At 38.7% G+C, this 16,567-nt stretch overlaps 1 protein-coding gene across 1 annotated transcript in view; it reads right to left on the bottom strand.

Annotated features, from left to right (window-relative positions):
* The window catches only part of ASCC1 (activating signal cointegrator 1 complex subunit 1), a 135,391-nt gene that overhangs the window by 18,132 nt on the left and 100,692 nt on the right, over positions 1–16,567 (bottom strand). The window contains exon 9 of the mRNA XM_012801401.2: positions 11,202–11,287. Coding sequence (XP_012656855.1) covers positions 11,202–11,287 — 86 coding nt within the window. The remainder of the gene's footprint in view (positions 1–11,201; positions 11,288–16,567) is intronic.

Here is a 16,567-nt window from a genome sequence, read left to right as displayed (position 1 = left end):
CCCAAGTAGCTGGGACCACAGGCGCCCGCCACAACGCCTGGCCATTTTTTGGTTGCAGCCATCATTGTTGTTTGGCGGGTCCGGCCTGGGGATTCGAACCTGCCACCTTAGGTGTATGTGGCTGGCGCCTTAGCCGCTTGAGCCACAGGCGCCGAGCCCCTGAGTATTCTTTATCTCCAACATTTGCCAGATGTTTCCTTGATTTCTTCTTCTAATACTTGATGGAATATATGTATGTGTGAATGTATATATGTAATTTTCAAGGACTGTCATGTACTCTAAAGTAAGATATATTTTTATATAAGATATTAACAAAAATTTTATATTTTTATTTTCCAAATGTAACTATTTATTGCATGCATAAAGTTATATGTTTGTTTCACTAACAACCACCTATTTCACGTGACTGTGAAGAATAATGTAACTGCTTTCAATACCACAGATAAAAACTATCACTAAATAATGGGATGTCCAAGTACATTTAGTTTGTAAGCATTAAGAGCTTCTAGAGGATAGGATATATGCTTAATGATTTTATTTAAATAAGATTAAAATTTCAGGTTACAGAAATATAAAAAGGACACCATAGCTATGGTGAAACTCAAGAGATAGTAACTTTATCCTAAATTCAGTTTGCTATTATTTATCTTGCTACCATAGTGCAGCAGGACATTTAGTGACAGACATTCAAGGAAAAACTTTCTGGGTGGCTTATACCTGTAATCCTAGCACTTTGTGGTGGATGAGGAGGACGGATTGCCTGAGCTCAGGAGTCTGAGACCAGCCTGAGCCAGAGTGAGAGCCCACCTCTAAAAAATAGCCAGACATTATGGTAAGCATCTGAAGACCCAGCTACTTCAAAGACTGAGGCAGTAGGGTCTCTTCAGCCCAAGAGTTTGAGGTTGTTGTTAACTATGATGCCACGGCACTCTACCAAGGGTAACAAACAGAGACTGTCTCAACAACAACAAAAAAAGACTTTCTGAAAAATCTGAATTTTGAGGAAAAAAATCTAAAGAGGTCTCAAGTAACTAACAAGAACATTATATAATTATGTGTTATGTAATTAAAAACTAGATAATTTAAAAAATATTTTCTTCCTTAAGTGAAATAATATACCTTTTAAATGCCAGTCTTCTTTTGCAAGCATTAATAATTTTTTTAAATTAGATCATAGCTGTGTACATTGATACTGTCATGGGGTACAGTGTGCTATTTTTATACAATTTGAAATATTTTCATCAAACTGGTTAACATAGCCTTCATGTCATTTTCTTAGTTATTGTGTTAAGACATTTATATTCTTCATTTAGAAAGATTCACATGTACCCTTAAAAGATAAACCATAGACTTTAATTTTTTTTTTTTTTTTGAGATAGAGCCTCAAGCTATCACTCTGGGTAGAGTGCTATGATGTCACAGCTCACAGCAACCTCAAACTTCTAGGCTTAAGCAATTCTCTTGCCGCAGCCTCCTGAGAAGCTGGGACTACAGGAGTCCTGCCACAATGCCCAGCTATTTTTTTTTTCCTTTTTGGTTGTGGTTGTTATTGTTTGGCAGACCCTGGCTGAATTCAAACGGATTCAAACCCGACAGCTCTGGTGTAAGTGGCTAGCGCCTTAGCTGCTTGAGCTACAGGTGCCACCCAGTATTAATAATTTTTTAAAAAACATTACAAGACTTCTGGTTTTTGGTCCAGCATTAAAGAACTTAGAAGTTTGGTGTCGCCTGTGCCTCAAGGAATGGGGCTCTGGCCCCATGTACTGGAGGTGGCAGGTTCAGACCCAGCCTGGTCAAAAACTACAAAAAAAAAAAGAACTTTGAAGTCACTACACCATTCTAACAGTAAATAAAAAGCTGAACTAAAAAGTTATCAATTCTTCTTGGATTGGTCAGAGAAGTAAGATCACAGGACAAACTGCTGTCCCCCAAACTGGGGACACACACAGGTGGATACAGAGGATCACAACCACAGAAGAAACTCACAAGGAGAAATCTCTAGAGTAGGAAAGCCTAGCTAACGGACAAACTGCTGGAGGCTCACTGCAGAGAAGTATGAGGATAAAAACTTCAGGGGTCCAGTCACAGGGAGGACCCTGCCTATATAAGTTTTATCTCCAAGACCTCTACCAGATCTTCACAGTGAACAATGGAGAAAAATTTGCTCCTGCTTCCAGCAGAGAAAGGAAAAGGAACCATTTAAACCAGAGTACTTTGTTCTTTTCAACAAAGCCTGTCCTCAGGAGAAACTATTTTCCAGAGCCTAACCTGCTGTGGTTTTATCAGAGCTTAACATACCTAGGGGAATTAAAATACTCAACTGGCTGGGGCGCCTGTAGCTCAGCAGCTAAAGCACCAGCCACATACACCAGCGCTGGCAGGTTCAAATCCAGCCAGGGCCTGCCAAACAACAACAACAACTACAACCAAAAAATAGCTGGGCATTGTGGTGGGCACCTATAGTCTTAACTACTTTGGAGGCTAAGGCGAGAGAACTGCTTCAGCCCAAGAGTTTGAGGTCACTGTGAGCTGTGATGCCACAGCACTCTATGGAGGGTGATGTAGTGAGACCGGCTCAAAAAAAAAAGAGAAATGCAAGTGAATAACAACACTGTTAACAAAATAAAGAATGCCTCTGATAGTTTCACTAGTAGATTGGACAAGGCTGAGGAGAGTTCTCTGAGTTTGAGGATGTAACAATAGAAACTTCCAAAACTGAAAGACAAAGAGAACAAAGACTAAAAAAGCAGAGCTGATTATACAAGAGCTATAGGACAACTACAAAAGGTGTAACATACACAGAACAGAAATATCAGAAGAAGAAAGAAGACATGGAAGTACTATCTGAGCAACAGGGACTGAGAATTTTCCCAAATTAGTGTCAGATACCAAACCACGTATCTAGGAAGCTCAGAGAATACCAAGCAGGGTAAATGCAAAAAAGAAATAGAAAAAAAAAAAAACCCCACAACACCCACCCACCACTATATGTAAGTATACCACATTTGCACTTCAGAAAATCAAGGGGAAAATCTTGAAAGAAGTTTGGGAGGGGGTACCTTCCCTACACAGAGGCAAAGAAAAGAATCTAATTTTTCCTCTGAAACCATGCAATAGAGCGTGGAGTCAAATATTTAAAACAACACCAATCCACAAGCCTGAACTCTGTGAAATTATCCTTCAAAATTGCAGGAGAATGGGTGTGGTGGTTTACATACTCAGGGAGGTCAAGGCCAGAGGATCAGTTAAGCTCAGGAGTTCAAGACCACCCTAAGAAAAAGTGAGACCTCCGTCTCCACTAAAAAAAAAAAAAAAAAAAAAGAACAATTCAAAGGGCATCATTGTGGTTTCCTGTAGTCCCAGCTACTGGCAAGCTGAGGCAGGAAAATTGCTTGAACCCCGGAGTTTGAATTTGCTGTGAGCCATGCTGACACCACAGTACTCTAGCCTGAGGCAACAGAGTGAGACTCTGTTTCAAAAAGAAAATTTTTTTTTGAAGGAGAAATAAATATTTGCTCAGACAAACAATTGAGGGAATTTGTTGCCAGTAGACCTGCCTTGCAAGAAATGTTAAAACAGTGTTCAGAAAGAAGGGAAATGATAGATCAGAAATTTGCATCTATGTGAAGAAAGGGAAAGCTCTGGAGAATGAAGGTAAAATAAAAACTTTTATTTTCTTAATTCATCAAACAGACAAATTGTTCAAAATAATACCAACAATGTATTCAATCATGTGTGCTTATGTGTGTGTGTGTATACATATGCTTATGTGTAAACAAAATGAATGACAGCAATGATACAAGGGAAGGAGGATTAGGAACGTGTTGTTGTCATAAAGCACTTGCACTATTGTGAAGCAGATTGTTATTTGAAAGTGTACTTGGTGGCTGGGTGCCTGTAGCTCAAGCGGCTAGGGCGCCAGCCACATATCCTGGAGCTGGCAGGTTCAAATCCAGCCCGGGTGTGCCAAACAACAATGACAACTACAGACAAAAAGTAGCCAGGCGTTATGACAGGCGCCTGTAGGCCCAGCTACCTGGGAGGCTGAGGCAAGAGAATCGCTTCAGCCCAAGAGTGCTGTGAGCTGTGATGCCACAGCACTCTACCCAGGGCAACACCAAGAAAGAAAAGAAAAGAAAGAGTACTTGGATTGATTACAAACATATATGCAAACTCTAGGCCAGGGGTCCTCAGTCCTCAAAATTTTTAAACAGAGGGCCGGACTGTGGGCCCTGGGACTAGCTGGCTGCTAAGCAGGACAGGCAGAGGCAGCAAAAACACTTGGCGGGATAAATGTCCTAGGCAGGCTGCATGTGGCCCACAGGCCATAGTTTGAGGACACCTACAGGCCAATCACTAAACATAAAGAAGTATAAGTTATAATAAGTGATATGCTACAAAAGAAGAGAGAATAAATTATATAAAATGCTCAATTAAGGCCAAAAAAGGCAGGATCGGTGCCTGTGGCTCAAGCAGCTAAGGTGCCAGCCACATACACCTAAGGTGGTGGGTTCGAATCCAGCCCGGGCCCACCAAACAACAATGATGGCTGCAACCAAAAAATAGCTGAGCATTGTGGCAGGTGCCTGTGGTCCCAGCTACTTGGGAGGCAGAGGCAGGAGACTCACTTGAGCCCAGGAGTTGGAGGTTGCTGTGAGCTGTGATGCCACAGCATTCTACCCAGGGTGACAGCTTGAGGCTCTGTCTCAAAAAAAAAAAGCCAAAAAGGCAGAGAAAGTGTGGTAGGCAAAAACAGAAACAAAAAACAAGGGCAACAAATAGAAAACAGTAAAACATGTAATATATACTAATCTAAGTATATCAATAATCACTTTAAATATCAATGGTCTAAACATACCAGTTAAAAGACAAAGATTGTCAGAGTATATTAAAAAAAGAAAAAACACAGCTACATGTTATCCATAAGAAGCCTACTTTAAATACAAAGACACATATAGATTATGGAGAAAAGGGTAGGCCATTTTAACACTAATCAAAAGCAAGTGAGTAGCTGTGTTAATTTCAGACAAAGCGGACTTCTGGGCAAGGAATGCTATTGGGGTAAAGACAAGCATGACATAATGATAAAGGGATCAATTGTCCAAGAAGACATAACAATCCTTCACGTGGATGCACCCAACAATAAAGCGTCAACATACATGAGGTAAAAACTGACAGAAGCAAGAAGAAATAGATGAATCCACTATTACAGGTGAAGACAGGTCCAGCAGGCAGAAAATTAGTAAGGGTGCAGTTAGTAGCTATACCATTCAACTGGATATAATGGACATCTATAGAACACTTCATCCGATAACAGCAGATTACACATTCTTCTCAAGCTCACAAGGAACAGTCAACAAGACAGATTACATTCTGGACCATAAAACACATCTTAATAAATGTAAAAGAATAGAAATCATACAGTATCTGTTTTTAGGCTATAATGGAATTAAACTTGAAATTAGTAACAGGAAGACAGCTAGAAAATCCCAAAGTATTTGGATATTGAATAGCACACCTCTAAGTAACTCATAGGTCAAAGACAAACTCTAAAGAGAAATTTAGAAATTTTCTAAACTAAATGAAAATAAAAATACAACTTATCAAAATTTGTGGGATGCACCAAATGCAGTGACTAGAGGGAAATTTGTAGCATTGAATGCATGTGTTAGAAAAGAATACTCTAAAACCAATAATCTAAGGTTTTACCTTAGGAAACTAGAAAAAAAAAGAGCAAATTAAATCCAAAATAAGAAGATAATAAGAGAAATAGTAAGAAAAAAAAATAGTAAGAAAGAAAGAAATAGTAAAAAATAGTAAGAAAGAAATAGTAAGAAAAAATAGAGCAGAAATCAATAAAATTGAAAACAGGAACTCAACAGAGAAATCAAGAGTAATCTAATGTAAACTGTGGCCTGTGGGTGATAATGTGTCCATGTCAGTTCATCAGCTGTAACAAATGTACCACTGCAGTGCCAGATGTCAACTGTGGAGGAAGTTGTGCATGTATAAGGCCGGGGGTGGGGGGCAGATATGAAACACTCTGTACTTTCCACTCAATTTTGCTGTGAACCTAAAACTGCTCTAAAAAATAAAGTTTATTAATTTTTTTAAAGTAACCACATAGTTCTAAACCTCACTTTTCTCCTCCCCTAGAAAAAAAGAAAAAGAAATTCATCTTTTCAACACTTTTATTTTTATTTTATTTTATTTTATTATTATTATTTTTTGAGACAGAGCCTCAAGCTGTCATCCTGGGTAGTGTGCCGTGGCATCATAGCTCATAGCAACCTCAAACTCCTTGGCTTAAGCGATTCTCTTAATCCCAAGTAGCTGGGACTACAGGTGCCTGCCACAACACTCGGCTGTTTTCTGGTTGTAGTTGTCATTGTTGTTGGGCAGGCCTAGGCTGGATTTGAACCCGCCACCTCTGGTGTATGTGGCTGGCACCTTAGCCACTTAAGGTACAGGTGCTGAGCCTTCAACAATCTTTTAATACTTCAATCATTCAAAACAAGCCTCTCCACTTAGAGTGTTTAAGAATGTAATTGTGCCTTCATACCTTGGACAGACTGAATAAAGAGTTGGTCAGAGAGGAACAGGGGAGGCATGTTCTACTTTTTGACCTTGGCGGTAGATGCATTGTTCACATTATGCTTATTTATTTTAAAGTATATACATGTTTTATGCATATATGTATTTCAGCAAAAAAAAAAAAATAGTATGTGATTTTTTTTAAAGATTCCTTTATAGAAAATTTTCTAAAGCAAATTGAAGATGTCATTTAAATTTATACATTTTGGGGTGGCGCCTGGGGCTCAAAAGGGTAGGGCGTCGGTCTCATATGCTGAAAGTGGCGGGTCCAAACCCAGCCCCAGCCAAAAATAAATAAATAAATAAATTTATACATTTTAACTATCCTTTTAAAAGCTCTAAAGAGGCTTGGTGCCTGTAGCTCAGTGATTAGGGCGCCGGCCACATACACGGAGGCAGCTGGGTTCGAACCTAGCCCAGGCCAGCTAAACAACGACACAACAAAAAAATTGCCGGGCATTGTTGCGAGTGCCTGTAGTCCCAGCTACTTGGGAGGCTGAGGCAAGAGAATCGCCTAAGCCCAAGAGCTGGAGGTTGCTGTGAGCTGTGACGCCACAGCATTCTACCAAGGGAGACATAGTGAGACTCTGTCTCAAAATAAATGAATAAATAAAGGCTCTAAAGAACAGAGATGGGACAAAGGCAAAAAGGAATGAAGTCCCTGAGTGACTTTCATTCATGTCTTTCAAGAAAAAAATGTGGCTAAACAGATTTAAAATATATTTTCAGGGTAAAGTAATTAAAAATTAATACAGTTTAATCCTGCCAATCATCTCTTGCTCTAAATTTAAAGATTATTATATATAAAATAGAAAATGTATAAAATCATCTCCCTTTTTTAATATTTTCCAAGACTTTTAAGTGTCTAAAGAAATGGCACTTTTAGAGGGTCCTTCAATTTTGGACTTACAGTATTTTCCATTCCTTCCCAAATACATCACTGTGATTTTATTTGCACCAAATCACCCTCCCTGATGAGCAAACTAGGGCTCTAATGCCTCCTCTCCACTCTGCAGTCAGAAGCTATGCTTTTGAACCGTTAATATGGCACTGCTGTTCAATCTGCTCTGAGCACAATCTTAGAATACTGATTCTGTTGCTTAAGGCCATTTTATAAGTCCCCCAAACAGACTTCCATTATTTCTCTCTCCAGAAGCTGACAGTTAATGACCATCCTACTCCTAGCTAGTAAGGGAGCAGTTATTTCCTGACAGTATGTCTTTAGGTCAGCATGATTTCTCCAATTACAAGTTTATCACTGCCTATGGCGATACAAAGAGCATCTTTGCTGCTATCTCTTAGATGAGAAATAGAATCTCTCTGAGGGGACACTATCCTGTTAATTTGGCCTAGGTCATCCTCACTCACGCATCCTCCTCTTGGAGCTGTCAGTCTTCAATTAAAAACAAAACAAAACACCAGAACTGACTATGTTTGCTCCTTTTCAGGTCTGAATAACATGAGAATGATTCTTTGGTTGTCAGTTCTTATTTCAAAGTCTTTCTTAGGGAAAGAAAATTCTTATTTTAGCTAGGAATAACCACACACTAGTGTATTACAGCTGCAACAACTCTCAAAAAAGCTGTGCAAAAGAAAAATGTGACTTCTACCTCCCAAAGTCATTAGAGACTTTTTTTTTCTTATTAAGGCACCCAGAACACACAATATTATACCAAGCCAAAAGAGGTAATTTTATTCATGGAGTAGAATAGCAATTGGCTGTTACTCATTAAATTCTTACAGAAATGAGCAATGACTTTCTTTCTTATTCTGTTTCTCTTTGAATAGTAGATGAAGTTGATTTTTTTTCCAACCCTGCCTCCCATCAGCAGTATTCCTGATTTTTAGCCTGTGTAGCTGTTAATATGCTACACACACATGCTCAGCCTCCTTACCAGCCAACGCATTTAACCTTTCTGTTTATTCCACATCAGTCCCTATCTTGTTAGTGAAATTGATTTTTTTTTTCTAAACGGAATAATTTCATTTGGTACAAAAACTATATACATAAAATCCATTAGTTTCTAAATCCTTTTTGTATTTTAAAGGCTGCAGGGGATATGGGTTCTCACGTTTTAGTTGAAAAAGACATGCCTATTTGTGATAATGCCAAAAGGCGGGCTGACTACTGCTACTTCACAAATATAGTTATTGTCTCTTCTGTGTTGGGGTAAAACTGCTGCACCCCGCAATTTACCTTTATTCTCAAAGAGAAGTTAATTCCCTGATTGACCACAGGTGAAAGATTATATTTCCTGGAACTAAGTAAAACACTAGAAACTATATAAAAGAACATTGTGTCATAACTGTGTTCAAAGACACTTTTCTTTCATAATTCATCCACACTATTTTATATCCTAACTGCTTATCAACTGTACCCCTCACCGACAGAAGGTCCTAGAAGGCAGGAAGTACATCACAATGACCACAATGGTCTTGGCAGATGGTATCCAGCTAATACATATTTCTGTTAGTATTATATTCAATTCAAAAGTCTAATTCTTAATTAGCCACTGTTTTAGACTAACTGGCAAACCCACTGCCCTAATATTTATGAAATGAGTTTTAATCAGACGTTATCACAGTTCAGACAGATAGATATACCTAAGTTCAAATGCTATGTATCTAATGATCTCTACCTAAGTGCTGAGCACCTTTATGGGAGACAGCAGAAACAATGCTGAAGTTGCACATTTTAAGTCTTTTTGTTCTGATTCAGACTCTGTGACTAATTCTCGCTACCTTTGGTAAGTCACTTTAACCTAATGGATCTAATGTCAAAGATTAAGGCTGGGTACTGAACTAAATAGTCTCTAAGTGCGCAGCTGGGCCCAGCTCTAACACTCTGATTAGGCATGATTAGAAAGGTACTATGGATATAGCAGGTTTTTATCAACACTAGAGGGAGCTACATTCATGTCATCAATGGGGTGTCTTACCTCACTGAAAAAGCTTCTTTAAATGGAAAACAGACTTTTCCAGAATGAGAGAAATTCCGTATCAAGTGAGAGGTCCATACTATTCACGTAAATTCCCTGCAACTACCTCTCTCTTACAACTGCCAGGGCACCTCACTCCTGACATGCACCAACACACAGGCTTCAATTTTAATTCCATAAGAACCAACTTAGCAAATGAGTATAACTGTGATAGATGTGTTGCTTAGTTCAATGTAAACATTTCGCATTGTATATCAAAGAAGTACACTGAACCCCATAGAGGCATCAATGTACAAAGTTATGATTTAATAAAATAAATAAATAAAGCGAGGGCGGTGCCTGTGGCTCAAAGGGGTAGGGTGCTGGCCCCATATGCCGGAGGTGGCGGGTTCAAACCCAGCCCCGGCCAAAAACTGCAAAAAAGAATAAATAAATAAAATAAATAACCAGCTTGGCTTTGAATCATTCCTAAAGATAGTTTCCCCCAATCAGTCTATTTTCTTTCTTAATCAAATTAATAACAACAAAAAGCAAAGTAATTAATAGTGATATCAGAAAATCCCCAAAGAAGGAAGATAGAGGAGGAAAAAGATTCATATCACACTAAAACTGTGACCTGGGAAAAAAACAGCAAAGTTAATTATCATACAATTGAATTCATTACCAGCCTGCCGCTCAAACCCACGGTTACTTTAAAAACAAGCAAGCTACTCAAAAGGAGAGAAGATAAGAAAGCAAGGAATCAACACAGCTCTGCAATGTGGGTGATGGGACGTCCTGCTGGCCTTTGTGGTAAGATGCTCACAACTGCTAAAGAGTGCTGTTATTAATTGGACGCAAAGCAATTATATTAAACATTTGGCAAGAAGACTGTAAAGTGACACGGTAAGGGAATGGACGAGGGGTAAGGAAAGAAAAAGAGAAAACCATTTCTAAAGCTAAAGCTTACTCTGATTTACTAAATGCTCTCTTTTCCACCAATGAAAAACACCTCTGGCCTTAAAAATGTTTGACCTAAATCATCACAGAACAAATAAAATGAAGGAATCAAAAACAACTCTATTAGTATCCACTTATGTTTCTGTTTGCCTGGAGGCACAATGGCATGTTAACCTGATGGGGCACAAATCATGAATACATAGTATTGTAAAATGTAGTCTGTGGGAGAATACCACACACAAATGCAACCCTGAAAAACCCCTTTTATTTAAATTTCATGGATTAATTCAACACATAGAAAAGCAATGCATCAAAAGTCAGAAGTAAACCACCTACATTTTAGGACATGGGCTATTCCTGAGTAAAAACAGATTATAAAGCCATTTCAGAAAGTGATTTTATGGTAAAGAGAAAAACCAGCCAGAACAAGACAAACAATTATTTTCCACTTAAAAAAAAACGCAAACTTAGAGGTATGACTACGATCCAAGTAGTTGGGATGCCTAACTGTTTCTTAAATCACCAATTTCAACTACTCCAGTGTGTCAAGAGGATTTCTCTTTTCTTTTAGCAAATTAAAAGAAAAAAAATTGGAACAGCCCTTTCGATCAAAGATCCTTGTGAGACGCATGAGAAACATATACTCTACTGTGAAAAGGAAAACAATTTGTTTTCCCTTTATTTCGGACATATGCCAAAGAATTTCCAATTACCCTGCTTCATACTAACCTTTAAAACGTTTCGGCCATCAAATGATTCTCTTTCCTTGAAGATGTACTTGCCATCCGCTGTGTAGAGATTGTATCTGCCTTCAGCTGTAAATATTCCAAACATAACGTTAGAAAAGAAGCTTAGTTTATTAATCTGTTTCAACTAGCAACATTTTCATATGCTACCAGGAAAGGGGCATAACATAAAAGAAAAACACCTAGGCTATGAGTCAAGAAAGTTGGCTTTCTAGTTCCAACTCTGTCATCAAATTATTCAATATACATGTACTCATTCAACATTCTCCAAGTACTCACTGTATGCATTCTTAACTATGAAACCAGCGACATTCTTAGGCAAATTTTATCTCTTCATAGAACTCTGTTTCTCAGTGACAAAGTTAGAGGTTGAGACCAAGTGATTTCCAAAGGTTTCTTACAGTCTACAAACCTAAGATAAGCTGCATGTAATTTTCAATAGGTAAAAATAAATAAGAGTTCACACTAATGTAAAAACTGCTGGCAAACATGCTTTGGGAATGCCCCCAAAGGAAAAAATGCCATTTAGTTGCAATCAAAGGTTTCCTCACAGACATTCTACACAGCAATGCTGCAAATCTATGACCCTGACCTAAACAAGGCTGTGCTTTACCTTGTTGAGTCAATTTAGGTTTCATATCTCAAAAGTTGTCCTTAAAAGTTTACAGGGAAGGCTCGGCGCCTATAGCTCAACCGGCTAAGGCGCCAGCCACGTACACCTAAGGTGGCGGGTTCGAATCCCCAGCCCGGACCCGCCAAACAACAATGACGGCTGCAACCAAAAAATAGCCGGGCGTTGTGGCGGGCGCCTGTGGTCCCAGCTACTTGGGAGGCGGAGGCAGGAGACTCGCTTGAGTCCAGGAGTTGGAGGTTGCTGTGAGCTGTAATGCCATGGCACTCTACCCAGGGGCACAGCTTGAGGCTCTGTCTCAAAAAAAAAAAAAAAAAAAAAAGTTTACAGGGAAAAGAACATCAAAGGAAAGGGAAACAAGAAAGAAAAAAATTTAACATCATTTCATGTTTTCTTTAAGTAAGAATTTAACACAGAGAAGAGTCCAAGGAGCAAAAAATTCAAAGTATCCTCACGAATTGTTTAACTCTCAGAATATTTTCTTTTTTTTTTTTGAGACAGAGCCTCAAGCTGTCCCCCTGGGTAGAGTGCCGTGGCATTACAGCTCACAGCAACCTCCAACTCCTGGGCTCAAGCGAGTCTCCTGCCTCCGCCTCCCAAGTAGCTGGGACCACAGGCGCCTGCCACAACGCCCGGCTATTTTTTGGTTGCAGCTGTCATTGTTGTTTGGCGGGTCCGGGCTGGGGATTCGAACCCGCCACCTTAGGTGTACGTGGCTGGCGCCTTAGCCGGTTGAGCTATAGGCGCCGAGCCAGAATATTTTCTAAAATATTAATCCTTTACTGCCCACTGACAGACCTTCAAAAATATTTGTATTTCCACCTTTGAGTATGTTCTTTGACTTATACAGATGTGGAGAGAATCAAGAATGATTAAATACAGCAGAACCTTTGTAAGTTGACCACTCAAAGGACTATAACAAACTGGCCAACATAAGAAACTATGTTACGTACATGTGGTGCATGTCTGGTCTATGAAAATTAGGTCAACTTAAGGAGGTGGTCAACTATGGAGGTTCCACTGTCTATCTAGAGTTCTATCAACTCCATGAACAGAATACGTTTTAGTTACACATGGATAACTATGGAATTATTTCTTTAATGAGAAACGGAATCTTAATCAAAGATCCTAATCTGCCTATCTCACAACTTTAGATATGTGAAATTTAAAAGAAGAACAGGCCAAGTGCAGTAGCTCACACCTGCACTTTGGATGTCCAAGATAGGAGGACTGCTTGAGACCAGGAGTTTAAGACCAACCTGGGCAATACGGCAAGACTGTTTCTATAAATATATCGGAAAAGGCTCAGCGCCTATCGCTCAATGGTTAGGGCACCAGCCACATACACTGGGGCTGACAGGTTCAAACCCAACCTGGGCCTGCTAAACAGCAACAACTACAGTAACAACAAAAAATAGCTGGGCGTTGTGGTGGGTGCCTGTAGACCCAGCTACTTAGTAGAGAAGGCAAGAGAATCACTTAAGCCTAAGAGTTTGAGGTTGCTGTGAGCCGTAACACCACAGCACCCTACTGAGGCCAACATAGTGAGACTCTGTCTCAAAAGAAAAAAAAAATACTGAAAATTAGCCAGCTACGGTGGGACACACCTATAGTCCCAGCTACTAAGGAGGCTGAGAAAGAAAAATCATGTGAGCCCAGGTGTTTGAGGCTGCAGTAAGCTATGATGATGGCCCTTGCATTCCAGCCTGGGCAACAGAGTAAGAGCCTGTCTCCAAAAACAAAAGTAAAAGAAGAAAAAGTAAATTAATACCAAAAAATATCAACTAAAAAGCAGAAATCATATCTGAACATTGACATATTTAATGACAGGTCCAAAATCTATTAAGTAGCATTAACCATTAGGAAAATGCAAATCAAAACCAAAATGAGATAAAATTTTACACCCACAAGGATAGCTATAGTGACAAATAAAAAACAGATAATAACAAGTGTGGACAAAAATGTGGAGAAACAGAAATGCTCATGTACTGCTGGTAGAACATAAAATGGTGCAGCCATTTTGGAAAATAGTCTCAGTCCCTCAAAAGATTAAACATGCTGTTACCACAAGACCCAGAAATTTCACACCTGGTAAATACCCAGGACAACTGAAAACATGCCCACACAAAAACGCGCATATGATGTTCATAGCAGCATTGTTCATAATAGCTCAGAAATAGAAACAACACAAATGTCTGTCCACTGATGTCAACTGTCATATTATTCAGTAACAAAAAGGAATGGAGTACTGATAGATGTTACAGTATGGATCAACCTTGAAAACATGCTAAGTGAAAGAAGCCAATCACAAAGATCACACTGTGTACAATTCTATTTATATGAAATACCTAAGAGGGGAAAATCTACAGACAGAGAGCAGACTGGTGTCCTAGGGCTGGGGAGTGGGAGGGGTGAGGTAGGAAGAAATGGGGAGCAACTGCCAATGGATATGGAGTTTCTTTTTGGGGTGACAAAATATGTTCTAAAATTGACTGTGGTGGTGGTTGCACAACTCTGATTATACTAAAACCCACTGACTTGTACATGGCAAATGGGTGAACTACATAGTATGTGAATTATGTCTCAATAAAGCTATTATACTTAAAATACCTACAAGTAAGAAGGGATAACTAGACTGTGAACACATTTTCTCATATAAAGCTGTGAATACAAATCTGGATCCACACAATTCAGAATATATAGATTCCAGCAAAACTGAACTCCATGATTAGTTGATAATGGAATATGATATAGTTTTAAGAGCTCTGAACAGAGACTTAAGGACTAAAATGCACTAGTAATAGCTATTAAATAGCTAATGAAATATTGTTTATACATGTACTGTCCAAAATAGCACTCACTATCCAGACAAGTTTATTTAAATTTAAATTAATTATGGGTAAATATAAATTAAAGTTCACTTTCACAGTCTCACTAGCCACCTTTCAAGTGCTCCATAATCACACATGGCTGGTGGCTGCCATACTGCCCATCATAGATACAAAATATTTCTATTATCACAGAAAGTTCAATTGTATGGTGCTAGATATACTATGTCATCTGAACCAATGAATTTACAGTGTACTTTAGTGTTCTGAAACTCTGCTTTCACATAATGATGTTAAAATATTTATCACCTCAGGAGATCTCACTGTTTTCCAAAATTAAAACTGTCTGAAATAAAATAAACAGGTAGGGCAAAGTGGCTCACAGCTGCTACCCTAATACTTTGGGAGGCTGAGGCAGTAAAAGATCACTTGAGCCCAGGGGTTTGAGGTGGCAGTAAACTGTGATAACACCATTGCACTCTAGCCAGGGCAAAAGAAAAAGACCCTGTCTCAAAATAAACAAACAAGCAAACAAACAGATAAATAGAAATGTACATGTAAATAAGTGAATGGATGAATGAATGAATGAATGAGTGAATAAATAAATAAACAGCATAAACCTAGATAAATGTTTCCACTGGACAAGCTACATTATAATATGTAGATAGCTCAAATATTCCAACCTTTTGCTGTACTACTAACCAAATGAAAGCAATATGCTCCACTGGAACAAGTTCAAAGCTCTGTATTCGATTAACTACCCAAACAAGAGTTTATGGACTTTGCCTGAGTCATCTCAACCTCTTTTGGTCTTAGTGCTCTCAGAAAAGTCTCAAATAAAATTCAATACATCATCATAAAACATTAACATTTTAGAACTAATAACTAGAAGGTGAATGTTTCTTGGTCCTACAATGACTCTAACCAAATAAAGTTAATATTAAAAATTTCCAGTTGGAATCTTTAGTATAAATAAAAAGATGTACCTTTACAAAAAGAGACACAAATTGCCCTAAATTAAAAACCCATGAATAGTCAATGGGTTCAAGACCTGATAAGAGTCTTATTCCAGCCTAGATTTTCTATACCCAAGGTCAGGGCCCTAAAAAAGGAAATAAAATGTGAATATAGGATTTTGGTGCTCATATATTTTAAAGAACAGATTTGGAGAGGAAAAGTTGCATACAGGTTCAATTTATGCCCCTTGATCAGATGCTGAATGTGCTAAAGAAGTGTTCACTTTGGAAGTGGGACTGGGGGAAAAAGTCCTTTTTCAAATAAATAATTATCCACTCAAAGATTAAAACAAAGCATTGTTATCCAAAGGCTGAGATTTCATGAGGAAAAAAAATTATTACTCTAAAGCAGCAGTTCTCAACCTGTGGATTGCAACCCCTTTGGGGGTCAAACTACCCTTTCACAGGGGTCGCCTAAGACCATCCTGCACATCAGATATTTACATTACGATTCCTAACAGTAGCAAAATTACAGTTATGAAGTAGCAATGAAAATAATTTTATGGTTGGGGGGTCACCACAACATGAGGAACTGTACTAAAGGGTCACAGCATTAGGAAGGCTGAGAACCACTGCTCTACAGCAACATTTCTCAACCTTAGTGCTACTGACATCTTGGGAAGAATAATTCTTTGTCTTAGAGAGCCATCCTGTGCCTCTATCCATTAGATGCCATTAACAACTAACCTCCAATGTGATAACCAAAAATGTCTCTAAACAGTCCCAAATGTCCTCTGAGGGGGGCGGGGCTAAACTGCCTGCAGAGGTTCCACTGGTCTAACATTTATTGATCTTCCTTTCTTCTTTTTTTCTCTTCAAAGATAGCCACAAAGCATTGCATGGGACATATTTATACTAAAAAATTATTCAGGCT

Source organism: Otolemur garnettii, unplaced genomic scaffold, assembly GCF_000181295.1.
Source record: "Otolemur garnettii isolate 467f Iridium unplaced genomic scaffold, OtoGar3 scaffold00008, whole genome shotgun sequence".
Taxonomy (NCBI): Eukaryota; Metazoa; Chordata; class Mammalia; order Primates; family Galagidae; genus Otolemur; species Otolemur garnettii.
Note: the sequence above shows the minus strand (reverse complement) of the source record. Positions and strands in the feature narration are given on the sequence as shown.